The sequence below is a fragment of the Chlorocebus sabaeus genome, chromosome 11, assembly GCF_047675955.1.
Source record: "Chlorocebus sabaeus isolate Y175 chromosome 11, mChlSab1.0.hap1, whole genome shotgun sequence".
Classification (NCBI taxonomy): Eukaryota; Metazoa; Chordata; class Mammalia; order Primates; family Cercopithecidae; genus Chlorocebus; species Chlorocebus sabaeus.
Window position 1 is genome coordinate 48446637 of NC_132914.1, and position 13368 is coordinate 48460004.

General features: G+C 43.2%; 1 protein-coding gene across 3 annotated transcripts in view; it reads left to right on the plus strand.

Annotated features, from left to right (window-relative positions):
* Positions 1-13368, plus strand: part of DIP2B (disco interacting protein 2 homolog B) — a 255438-nt gene that overhangs the window by 223429 nt on the left and 18641 nt on the right. For all 3 annotated transcript variants that reach the window (XM_008003223.3, XM_008003222.3, XM_008003226.3), the window contains 7 exons: positions 1179-1288; positions 1430-1510; positions 3745-3868; positions 5637-5758; positions 7210-7321; positions 10151-10260; positions 10993-11123. In XM_008003223.3, the coding sequence (XP_008001414.1) occupies positions 1179-1288; positions 1430-1510; positions 3745-3868; positions 5637-5758; positions 7210-7321; positions 10151-10260; positions 10993-11123 (790 nt within the window). The remainder of the gene's footprint in view (positions 1-1178; positions 1289-1429; positions 1511-3744; positions 3869-5636; positions 5759-7209; positions 7322-10150; positions 10261-10992; positions 11124-13368) is intronic.

Sequence of the window (13368 nt, forward strand, 5' to 3'; positions counted from 1 at the left end):
GAATAGTACGGTGAGGAGCACCCATGTAACCTACCCTAGATTTACCAATTGCTGCCTTTTTTTTTTTTTTTTTTTGAGATAGAGTTCGCTCTGTTGCCTAGGCTGGAGTGCAGTGGCGTGATCCGGCTCACTGCAACCTCTGCCATCCAGGATCCAACCACCTGAGTACCTGGGATTACAGGCGTGAGCTACCACGCCCAGCTAACTTTTGTATTTTTAGTAGAGATGGGGTTTTGCTGTGTTGACCAGGATAGTCTCAAACTCCTGGCCTCACATGGTCTGCCATCTCTGCCTCCCAAATTGGTAGGATTACAGGAGCAAGCCACCATGCCTGGCATTGCTGACATTTTTTTCCCTGAGTTTTTTTTGTTTTTGTTTTTGCTTTTTTTGAGACAGGGTCTTAACACTGTTGCCCAGGCTAGAGTACAGTGGCACGATCTCAGCTCACTGCAGCTTTGAACTCTGGCACAAACGATCCTCCCACCTCAGCCTCCCGAGTAGCCTGGACTAAAGATGTCTGCCTCCATACCAGGCTATTATTTTTGTATTTGTAGATACAGGGTTTTGCCATGTTGCCCAGACTGGTCTCGAACTCCTGGGCTCAAGTGATCTGTCCGCCTGAGCCTCCCAAAGTGCTGTGATTACAGGCGTAAGCCACCATTCCTGGCCATTATTCACTTTTAATTGAACAAATTTAATATTCTAGATAAACTTCCTCAGGCCTCGTAGATGACAAATTTCTTTCCAAGCCAGATATTCTTTATTGTTAAGCCCTCTTTTAGGGTTCTATTATGATTGGAGAAGTTTAAAATATTAGAAGGAGCTTGTGCAACCAGCTGTCACCTCCTCAGTGTGAAAACTTTCTGTATACCCCAAACTATAATAGCTGCCTGCTTCCCTCCACCCCAGTCCCTATCCCTCCTGTGTTCCTCCTGTTTGTTTGTTTCCAGTACTTTGCACTATTTGTGTTTATTTATTTGTGTATGTATTTCTTGGTTACCCTTCTCCAGAGTGCAGGCTCCTTGCCCTATTTGCTCCTGGGTTCCCAGTGCCTAGAAGAATGTTCAGTCAGTATTGTTGGATGAATATTTGAACCAGTTTTGGTCAGTCTGGAAATGCTCTGGATACTTAGTTGGAATTGCCATCTCCAGTGAGTTGGGTTTTGCATTTATTTACAGGTGTAGGCCCTGCTTCCGTGATGGTTGGGAATCTGGTTGCTGGAAAACGTATAGCACAAGCTGCTGGAAGGGATCTGGGACAAATAGAAGAGAATGATTTGGTGAGGAAGGTAAGTGTTCCTGAAATGTTGCCTTCTTACTGAAATCAAGTCAAGGACAGAACTTGTACTTCAGGTAGCAGCTGAGGGATACATTATATGACTTGTTATAAGTTGCTGACCCTGAGTCCTTTTTCTGGTTTATGACTTCAGCACCAGTTTCTGGCAGAGATCCTACAGTGGCGAGCCCAGGCGACTCCTGACCATGTACTCTTCATGCTGTTAAATGCAAAGGTATTATTCAATGGTATATCTAATCAGCTGACGACTATAGGGCTATCTTAAGCACTCTTGATCGCTTTCTTTCATCAGAAAATTTGTGTTGCCATCTCTGAAGAAGGAGTTAATGGCTTTCTCCTTGCTTTGACATATGAGGGTAAACTGTGCAATCACTTTAGGATTCGAATGAGACCTCCTGGAGTGCTATGTAATGCTTTCTTTTCTTATGGTACAAGCACGTCTTCTTTATTCAATTATGATAGGAGAAATGGAGCCAACAGTGCAATTACATAGATACACAGATGTTCAAAATGTGTTATGTCATACAGTTTTTTTACCCAGTTGGACTTTTAATTCTTTGATTTCTGCCAGGAAGAAAATGACCTCAGACCAGCATTTTAAAAACCTAAGTTATTTCTGGTACATAATTAAATGATTTATTGCTAACAGATAAAAAGCAAATTGAAATTTACTCAAAGAGCACATTTAACTACTGGTTTCTGACAGATGGTTCGTTATAATATTGTATTTTAGGACTGGGCACGGTGGCTCACACCTGTAATCCCAAAGCTTTGGGAGGCCGAGGCGGGTGGATCACATGAGGTCAGGAGTTCGAGACCAGCCTGACCAATATGTGAAACCCCATCTCTACCAAAAATATAAAAATCAGCTGGGCCTGGTGGTGGGCACCTGTAATCCCAGCTACTCGGGAGGCTGAGGCAGAAGAATCGCCCGAACCCAGGAGGCAGAGGTTGTAGTGAGCCGAGACTGTGCCACTGCACTCCAGCCCAGGTGACAGAGCAAGACCCTGTCTCAAAAATAAAAAGAGAAAAAGTATATATATATTTATATATTATATATAATATATAATATATATTATATATAAATATATATAAAAAGAAAGAAAAAATACACATATATTTTTTGAGATGGAGTCTTGCTCTGTCACCTGGGCTGGAGTGCAGTGGCATGATCTCGGCTCACTGCAGCCTCCACCTCCCGGGTTGAAGCGATTCTTCTGCCTCAGCCTCCCAAGTAGCTGGGATTACAGGTGCCCACCACCAGGCCCAGCTGATTTTTATATTTTTAATACAGATGGGGTTTCACATGTTGGTCAGGCTGGTCTCGAACTCCTGACCTCAGGATCCACCTTCCTCGGCCTCCCAAAGTGCTAAGATTATAGGCATGAGCCACCACGCCCGGCCTATATATTGTATTTTAAAATTATGCATTCTGTGGGAGTCAGCTGAGTTTTTGTGTTGATGGCTGAGTCACAGGCTCAAAGTCTGTGACCATGTGGATAGCAGTATTTCTCCTCAGCAGGGGGAAGACTGGAAGTGCCTATTGGAGCTCTTAGGGGACTTATCCAAAGTATACCCATCTCCCCCATTCCCCTAGAATCTGATTTTTATTTTTATTTTTTTTTGAGGAATGTATGCAATAATAGAACTTAATGAGAAGAATATACTGTGCATCTTATTGAAAAATCATTAAAAATCTTAAGAACCATTACTTTTATGACAGAAAATTTGGGAAGTTTCTTGCTCTACCTGTACATGAAGTGAGCTGCTTTTTAAGCCCATGGATTCATTAAGGTTCTCATATTTCTTTTAAAAATGTCAGCCAGGCATGGTGGCTCATGCTTATAATCTCAGCTTCTTGGAAGGATGAGGCAGGAGGATGTCTTGAACCTGGAGTTGGAGGCTGCAAGCTGCAGTAAGCTGTGATTACATAACTGCATTGCAGCTTGGGCAACAGCAAGACCATGTCAGAACAAAAAAAAGAAAAAAAAAGGATCCCATACATGTCTGTCTATCTGTTTGTTTGTTTGTTTGTTTTTGGAGACAGAATCTCGCTTTGTCGCCCAGGCATTGGCTCAAGTGATCCTCCCACTTCTGCCTCTTGAGTAGCTGGGACTACAGGCACGTGCCACCACCATACCTGACTGATTTTTTTTGTATTTTCAGTGGAGAGGAGAACTTGCTATGTTGCCAAGGCTTGTCTTGAACTCCTGGGCTCAAGCAGTGCCCCCACCTCATCCTCCCAAAGTGCTAGGGTTACAGGCGTGAGCCACCCTGTCCAGCTCCACACGTCTTTGATTTTAGGGGAATTTTCACTAGAATTGATAATTTGCTAAGGATAATCTACAAAGGCACAAGCCTTTCAGGTATGGTGTTGAATTGGCTGTGCTTATTATAGTTTATTTGCTTTCTGAGCTTTGACCCGCTTATCCTTTCTGTTGTTTAAAGGGAACCACTGTATGCACAGCCAGCTGCCTTCAGCTTCATAAACGAGCAGAGAGGATTGCGGCCGTTCTTGGTGATAAGGGACATCTAAATGCAGGAGATAATGTGGTGTTGCTCTATCCACCTGGTAAGCATTGGATTGGTAGACTAGACTTTAAGCTCCAATACTAGACTGACTACAAATTGTAAGAGGATAGGCACTCAGGGCCGCTCTCTATGACTTGCAGGCAGTGTACTTTCCAACACTTAGAAGACCATGCACACAGGCCGAAGTGGGAGCCAAGCCTCACCCCCCAAGTTGTGCAGTACAGTGGCTCTCCTGGGACCATGTCTGTTTTTGCACCCTTATATTTCTATTAGTGCCTGGCACATAAAAGTCACTCAATAAACAATGAATGAATGAAGTCTTCAGCTGCTTGGCTTTTGGAAACTCTCAAAACAGATGCTTTGTTTCTGTGAATGTTCAGGAATGGGGCAATTTCACCCAGTCCCCAAAGAAATGTTGTGCGTGAATTCTGTGAACATTTTTCATATTATGATTGATGTTACTCAGGAGGAATAACTGCAGAAACCAGGAATGGTTAACTAGGAAAATAAAAGAATGGAGATAGGAGAGGTGAGCAAGCCCTGAGCTTTTAAAAAATATTTAGAAGGTTGCTCTATAAAGAGCAATCAGACTTCTTAGATGTTGTTGAAGGGATGTGAGTTTTCATATTATGATTTAGTCTTCTTTTGTTATTGCTACTTTCATGTTCTGATTTAATTCAACAACCTTGTCTTCATAGTAAGAGGGGTTCAGAATTATTTGGCGTAAAGATTCAAAATTCTGGGTGAAATATTTGAGTCTTCCCTTCGTTATTTCTGTCACCTGATCCACTCATACATCCAGCTTTTTTTGGCCTGTTATCCCCCGACACTTCATATTGTTCTGTGATTTTTTTGTTTATTTTATTTTATTTTTGAGACGGAGTCTCGCTCTGCCACTCAGGCTGGAGTGCAGTGGCGTGATCCCAGCCTACTGCAACCTCTGCCTCCCTGGTTCCAGTGATTCTCCTGCCTCAACCTCCTGGGTAGCTGGGATTACAGGCACCCGCCACCATGCCCAGCTAATTTTTGTATTTTTAGTAGAGATGGGTTTTCAGCATGTTGGCCAGGCTTGTCTCAAACTCCTGACCTCAGGTGATCCACCTGCCCCACCCAACCTTCCAAAGTGCTGGGATTATAGGTGTGCGCCACAAGGCCTGGCTCATTCTGTGATTCTTATGCGCTGCCTTATTTACCTAGATACTGAGATTTCATAGAAGATCACGTGATAGAGCAGTCCCCGCTATTGTATGCCCAGGAGATGGCCTTGCACCTGTCAGTTGGCGAGAGGCCACGGGGAAGGACCTGAGCTCTTCCTAAGGAGGCCTCTGCCCAGAGTCGTTCTCAGACTGAGTCATACTTTGCTCCCTAAAACTCACATCCCTTCAACAACATCTAAGAAGTCTGATTGTTCTTTTTAGAGCAGCCTTCTAAATATTTTTTAAAAGCTCAGGGCTTCCTCACCTCTCCTTTCTCCATTCTTTTATTTTCCTAATTAACCATTCCTGGTTTCTCCAGTTACTTCTCCTGAGTAATATAAAGTAATAATATCAATATACCTTCTTCACAAATATTTCAGGAGTTTACTTCTGATTTCCTTCCTTTTTTGTTAATTGTTTTCTCTATATTTTCTAAAGTTTTATATGCTTCCTTCTTTCACTTTCAATATCTTCTGCTAGAGTCTCTGTTAAATTATGGTCTACAGAACCTGTCTTGCACATGATTTAACCGTTTTGGAAAATTTGCCTTTTAGTTTCTCAGTGCTCTTAGGCAGTTCAGTGCCTCTCCTGACAGGGTCTTTTGTCTTGCAGGCATTGAGTTAATCGCTGCCTTCTATGGCTGCCTGTATGCGGGCTGTATACCTGTGACGGTCAGACCTCCACATGCTCAGAACCTCACGGCCACGCTGCCCACTGTCCGAATGATTGTTGATGTAAGTACCAGCTGTATCTTGCCTTGTCCTCATCTCCTAAAATCCAGATTCAGACAGCTAAGGATCCTTACTAATTTTCCAATTTTGTTAAGTCAGGAATTCAAATTTGTCTCCTGGAAACTACCTCCTTTTTGTTAATCAAGCCAAAACAACCATCATTATTCAGCGAAGGAACTGGGGGAAAGTGGTTATTGGTGAGATGCAGAATTGTATGCAGTTATCATGAACATTAAGGAGGTGAAGCAGCCATTAGTATTTCTCCAACAAAAACACAAAAAGTAGCCAGGCGTTGTGGCACATGCCTGTAGTCACAGCTACTCAGGAGGCTGAGGCAGGAGGATCCCTTGAGTCTGGGAGGTGGAGGTTAGACGTGAGCTGAGATTACACCACCACACTCCAGCCTGAGCAGACCCTGTCTCAAAAAAATAAAAATAAAAAAGTTTCCCCCTCCCCTTCTGTCTAAAATGTGATGTCTAATATTTTTCCTGCTAAATTATCTGGGTGATTTTAAATGCCAAACTGAATTAACCACGGTGTCAGGTCACTTCTATTTTAGTTACTTTTGTGAATTTACTTGGTGTAACATTAAAAGGTGTCCAGACCTTACTCTGGAGATGATAGGATATGAGATTTATAGGATATGAGAGTTAAAGAAAATAAGGTAAGTGTGTATTGCATCAGATCCTAGTGTTTACAGCAAGGGGAAGCCTTGGCCAGTACTGATAGATTACAAAATTCCAGTTCATGTAGCATTTGCTTCTCTGAGAACTGCTGCTCTGTCAGCAAAAAAGGAGCCCACGGTATAAAAGCCATGATCACCATAGATGATTTTATTACAAAGTGTAATTCAGCAAAATGCCCTTGTTATATTCTACAAAGTGGGCCAGAAAAGCAGGGAGGGGAGTTGCTGTTGATGCAGTTCGTGGGCAAAGTAGGTCACTTATCATTTCTGTGTATAGCTGGGCAAGAGAACCTAGTTTCTATGAGAGCTTATATCAGCATCGGGGTTCCTTAGGTTCAGCGTATGGTCTAGGTGTAGTAAGTCTCGTTATTCACTAGAGACTGGGGCAGTTTCCTTCAAATATGGTTATCTGATTCTTCTCATTTCCTGAGCACTACAAAATCCACATCTTTATTTAATTGTGGTCTTAATGAAATCATGGGATTGTGGGATCCATACTGAGATTATAATTATGAAATATTTTGAGAATCACTGTTATAAACAATACAGTGTATTGTGAACAGGTCCATCATCCTGAGAGAGTTAAATGTCACACATTTCCAGAAGGAAACATGCAAGGGAGTAAACTGACCTCATCTGTCCCACATGTGTTCTTTGAAACTGTCCTGTCCGGTGTAGTACATGAGTGGCTTTTAGCAGCAGCCAGGGCCTGTGGTGCCGTGTTGGGGCTGAGCCTCCTGATGCTTATTGTTGTCCATTTGTTTTCTAGGTCAGCAAAGCAGCCTGTATTCTCACCGGTCAGACCCTAATGCGGCTACTGAGGTCCCGAGAGGCAGCAGCAGCAGTGGATGTGAAAACCTGGCCAACCATCATTGACACAGGTGAAAGGGAGACTTCTCCTGAGGGTGGAGGGAGTGAGAGCTCACAATACCTGAGATCTCGTCTATTCTCATGCCAGACTTGTTTACCCTGCCTTTATGTCTTCTGCCTGCTAAGACAGAGGCAAAACCTAGCATCAGTAAGCTTGTGCAGGACTAAACACTGACAGTAGATGCAAAGGGCGAGATCACAGTCTGCTAAGAACTCTCTAAACAAAAGTGTTTTGCTGTTACTCTTGGCATCATCAAAAGGTGGTTAGGTTTTTATGCTACATGTAACTATGTATATGTAGGGCCAAGTGAAATATTGAGACAATCTGATCCTTTTGTTCGAGATGTGATATTGTTGAAATAATACTGGACTGGGAGTCAGGTGATTTGGGTTCTGGCTGAAGCTTCATTACCTACTGCCTGTGTAATCTTGACTGAAATTACCCTTTCCTAAGCTACTGCCTACCCCTGCCTGACTTGTATATTTATTGAGAAGATAAAATGCAGTGTAATATGAAAATACTATACTTTGAAAGCCATAAAGTACAAAATTTTTAGATAGTATTCATATTAAAGAAGGGGGTAAGATAAGGGAATAGCTGAAAAAGCTGTGGTATAGGAAGAATGTGGGTTTTGGAGTCAGGCAGGTAGGGTTTAAGTCCTGCTATATCTGCTCCTCTCTGAGTATCCTTACTAACCTGTCTATAAAGTGGGAGTTGTAAAGATTAAATGATGTAATGCAAAGCTCCTAGCATGTAATCATAATGATAACATCTAACCTTCATTGAGCCGTTATGTCAGTCATTTAATGTGTTATATGCTTTTATCCTTACCCTATAAGTTGTTATTTTTATCCTCATTTTGCAGATTAGAAAACTGAGGGAAGTTAAATAAGCAGCAGAACTGAAATTCAAATCCAGCCAGTTTGACTCCATTCCCAGCCTCTTAACCATTAATGTCCTCCCTACCCTTTTTTTTTAAAAAAAAAAAAAACTCTGGATTCAAATGCAGGAATGACATGTATTTGTGGTTATTGTGTACCAGATGCCGAACTGGGTTTTTAAAATACTTATTACTGAAGGATAGAAGCACAGTTGTATATATATGTGTCACAAATGGATTGTGTTGGTGTTAATGATGCTGGTAGATCTGTGGTTAATGGGCTGAATCACAACAGGAAGGTTTCTTTAGGCACTTGAGTGGTCATATGAGTGACCCTTCCCTGCATAAAGGGAGGTCAAAGGTGATAGTCTTTCATTTGACCAGAAATGGGTGCCCCATGATTTGGTGATTTAAAACTCACAGTTAGACGTCCTTCTTGATCCAGAAAGCCAGAGGAGCCATTGAAGAGGTATGGCTGGAGCCAAAGGACATCTTTGACATCCCTAGTTTTAACATACTTATAAAGCACATGGGGGGAAGTAGAGGAGGTATCATAAATGAGTGAAAGCAGCGAATTACTAGTTCTTGGCTACCATTCTCTTTTGGAGACAGAGCCCTCACTGTGTCACCCAGGCTGGAATGCAGGGCCGCGATCTCGGCTCACTGCAACCTCCACCTCCCAGGTTCAAGGGATTCTCCTGCCTCAGCCTCCCGAATAGCTGGGATTACAGGTATGAACCACCATGCCTGGCTAATTTTTGTATTTTTAGTAGAGACAGGGGTCGCCATGTTGGCCAGGCTGGTCTCGAACCCCCGTCCTCAAAGTGATCCACCTGCCTCGGCCTCCCAAAGTGCTAGGATTACAAGTGTGAGCTGCTGTGCCTAGCCACCTTTTCTTTTTTTTTTTTTTTTTTTTTTTTAAGAGACGTGATCTTGATATGTTGCCCAGGTTGGTCTCAAACTCCGGGGTTCACACAGTCCTCCTGCCTCAGCCTCCCAAGTAGCTGGGACTATAGGTCTGAGTCACTGCACCCAGATAGATTACTATTCTTAAAATTCTGCCAGCTTAACCAGGCGCCATGGCTCATGCTTGTAATGCCAGCACTTTGGGAGGCTGAGGCAGGAGGATCACTTGAGCTCAGGAGTTGGAGACTAGCCTGGGCAATACAGTGAGACCTCACTGCTACAAAAAAAAAAAATTTTTTTTTAATTTAGCTAGGCATGGTGGCATAGACCTGTAGTCCTAGCTATTCAGGAGGCTGAGGTGGGAGGATCATTTGAGCCCAGCAGATGGAGGTTGTAGTGACCCGAGATCAAACCACTGTATTCCCACCTGGGCAATAGAGCAAGACTCTGTCTTTAGAAAAAAAAAAAATCTGCTAAGTTAACTTAGAGAAATACTTCCCAACTTTTAAATCCATACATGATTAATATAACACATACTAAAGTGTAAATAATGAACTTTAACTTGAAACCAGCATAACAGCTAATGCTTTTTAAGCATTTCTTCAGTAGGTTGCTTTAAAAGTGCTTTACGTGAATTAACTTCCCAACAGTTCTATGAGGGTAGGTATTATTTTAGAGATACGTTTTAGAGAAGAAGAAAACAGCCACAAAGAGGTGAAATAACTCCAGGGTCACGTAGCTGATGCTAGAGCTGGCATTTGAACAACAGTCTGCTTCCTACTGTGTTCTATTTCCCCTTACTAAGCTGCTAGCAGATACATTTACCTGATGTAGATTTGCTTGCCTGTGTTGTCCAGTGTTGTCCTCAACCCCAGCCCACCTCTAAGAATGACATATGTGAGCTACTTGGTTAAATAGGAGAAGCCTAAGCTTTAGCAAATCCCCTAAGCTAAATTTGGCCATAGCAAAGCCACAGAAAACCAGTTCGAAGAGCAATGATTTTCATGTTCCCACATGTTGGATTGACATCAGGTTTTTTTCTTTTCATGGCAGATGATTTACCCAGGAAAAGGTTACCTCAGCTGTATAAACCACCCACTCCTGAGATGTTGGCATATCTTGATTTTAGTGTCTCCACAACTGGCATGCTTACAGGAGTGAAGGTAAGCTGCATGCTGGAAAAATGCCACGTCTGCCAAAAAATAGAGATGACCACTGCCCCAGAAACTTTAGACGCAGAGGCTAAGTGGTTGTACCAGAGACCGGTAGGCAGAGTGAGGATCAGGGGTCGTTGCTCTATTTAAATAAAGGCATTGGCTCCTCTGGAATGAGTTATCGCAAGGAATTTGTATTAAGTGTCTGAACCTAGCATTGAAGCTGAAAGATAAGAGTTTGTTAAAATATGTATGAAATCTGATATTTAGATATTATAAAATTCAGTATTAGATTGGGCGCAGTGGCTCACGCCTGTTATCCCAGCTCCTTCGGAGGCCAAGGCAGGCAGATCACTTGAAGTCTGGAGTTCGAGACCAGCCTGAACAACATGGAAAACCCCTTCTCTACTAAAAATAGAAAATTAGCTGGGCATGGTGGTGCATGTCTGTAATCCCAGCTACTTGGGAGGCTGAGGTTGCGGTGAGCTGAGATCGTGCCATTGCACCACAACCTGGACAACAGGAGCGAAACTCCGTCTTAAAAAAAAAAAAAAATTATTATTAACTAATGAACAGAAATATGTTCCCTTAATGGAGACTTAGGTTAGGCTTTGAAGCACTAAAAATTATACATTGTTTTGAGGAGTTTAGGGAATTGAAACTCCTCAAAGCTGTCGTCAGAGCTGTTTTGCTGCCTGTGGGATGACAGTTCCAGCCTGTTCCATTTTCCATACTTTGCAGATGTCCCACTCTGCAGTGAACGCTCTGTGTCGAGCCATCAAGCTCCAGTGTGAGTTGTACTCTTCTCGGCAGATCGCCATCTGCCTTGACCCTTACTGTGGACTTGGCTTCGCGCTCTGGTGTCTCTGCAGGTAGGGATGGAAAAGCCAAGGAGACAGAATGTGTGGGGGTGTACTTTATGGCCATGACCATCTCATCCTTTCCTTTGCTCCCTTAACTTGGTAAAGTTTCAGTAAAATGCTAGTGTTTTCAGAATTTATGGATCTACTGTGTCTGTGAAGTTTGTTTAAAAACAGTTTTGTCTGTATTCCCTTTGTTATTTTCTGTTAATTTTATTCTTCATACAAAATGGCAGTGATCCTGTTACTTGCTCTCTTCCCCACCATGTAATCCTTGCTTTAGAAGCAAAGCCAAGTAGAACGATGATTCTCGGGTGAAATATGTCATGCTTTGACAGCCAGCATGTACCCCCTAGGCTTGGCAGGAAGGAGCACAGTGGGATGGGATGACAGCATGTGGATGGCAAGTAGCACGTTTGCCCTGGCCAAGTTGCTCCTTGCGGAATACAGATCCCAGCTCCTCTCACCACTCCCCCAGAGAACCTCATCTCAGACCTGCATTTTCATCTCCTTGGTGTACATCATGAATGCTTCATAGATGCCTGCAGCTCAACGTTCTCCTCCTGTTCTCTCTTTGTTAGGGTAGGATCATCCATGTAAGGGCCCACACTAGAAACATGGGTCTTACCTTCAGATTCTATATCTTCATGTCTTGTGTCTAATCAAATGTATGTCCTTTGGCTTGGTTGTTCTACACCTATATGTACATAAGAATCACCTGGGGGTCTTTCAACAAAAATTAATGGGACTCCCCAAGACTTATTAATCTTCATCTCCAGAGGTGGTGACCACACCACCAGTATTTTGAAATACAGGATTCCTGAGCTTCTAGTGATTCTGATCTGTAAACAGGTTTAGGCATAAAATCACTGCCATTTTGTATGAGCCAAGAGTTTAAGCTTTGTGGCTATAGAAGAGACATGATAGGAACCCTGTTCCTTCCTTTTTTTTTTTTTTTTCCTAAAAAAAAAAAACAAAAAACTATTGTGTTGATAGTTCTTCTTGCTGATGGACTGAATATGGATATGAGGATCCATATTTCCTTTCTGTCCTTTTTTCTTTTCTTTCTTTTTTTTCCTGTTTTTCTGTTTTTTGTTTTGTTTTGTTTTTTCTTTTTTTTTTTTTGAGACAGAGTCTCGCTCTGTCGCCCAGGCTGGAGTGCAGTGGCCAGATCTCAGCTCACTGCAAGTTCCACCTCCTGGGTTTACGCCATTCTCCTGCCTCAACCTCCCGAGTAGCTGGGACTATAGACGCCCGCCACTGCACCCGGCTAGTTTTTTTTGTATTTTTTAGTAGAGACAGGATTTCACCATGTTAGCCAGGATGGTCTCGATCTCCTGACCTCGTGATCCGCCTGTCTCGGCCTCCCAAAGTGCCGGGATTACAGGCTTGAGCCACCGCACCCGGCCTGTTTTATTTTTTTTTGAGTCAGTGTCTTGCTCTGTTGCCCAGGCTGGAGTGCAGTGGTGCAATCTCAGCTCACGGCAACCTCCACCTCCCAAGCTCAAGCGATCCTTCCACCTCAGCCTCTTGAGTAGCTGAGAGTACAGGTGCACACCACCACACCCAGCTAATTTTTTAGTAGAGACAGCATTTTGCCACGTTGCCCAGTCTGGTCTCGAACTCCTGGACTCAGGCAGTCCACCTACCTTGACCTCCCAAAGTAGTGGGATTACAAGTGTGAGCCACCACGCCCAGCCCCATTCCTTCTTTTTTATCCTGGGCTACACTGTTGGGTTCAAGCCTGTATCACCTCTCACCTGAACTATTGCAGCCTCTCCTGTCTCTCAACTTTCAGTGGCTCGTATCACCAATCCCTACTCCATATGTCCATATTGTCAGTGTTGTCCCAACTTAAAGTTGCAATGACTGCCTGCTGGGTGAAGTCTAAACTCCTTCATATGATGGTTAAGCCCTGTCACAGTTTGGCCTTAGCCCTTCTGGCCTTACTCCTCCATGCACCCTGTGTGCTAGGATTTCAGTTGAATACTCTCTCTCTCCATTTTTTTTTTTTTTTTAGGAGACAGGGTCTCAGTCTGTCGCCCAGTCTGAAGTGCAGTGGCACAGTCACAGCTCACTGCAGCCTCTCGGGCTCAAGTGATCCTCCCACCTCAGCCTCCCAAGTAGCTGGGACTATAGGTGTGTGCCACCACGGCTGGCTAATTGTTAAAAAAACTTTTTTGTAGAGGCATGAGTTTTGCTTTATTACCCAGGCTGGTCTTCAACTTCTGGGCTCCAGCAATCCTCCCATCATGGC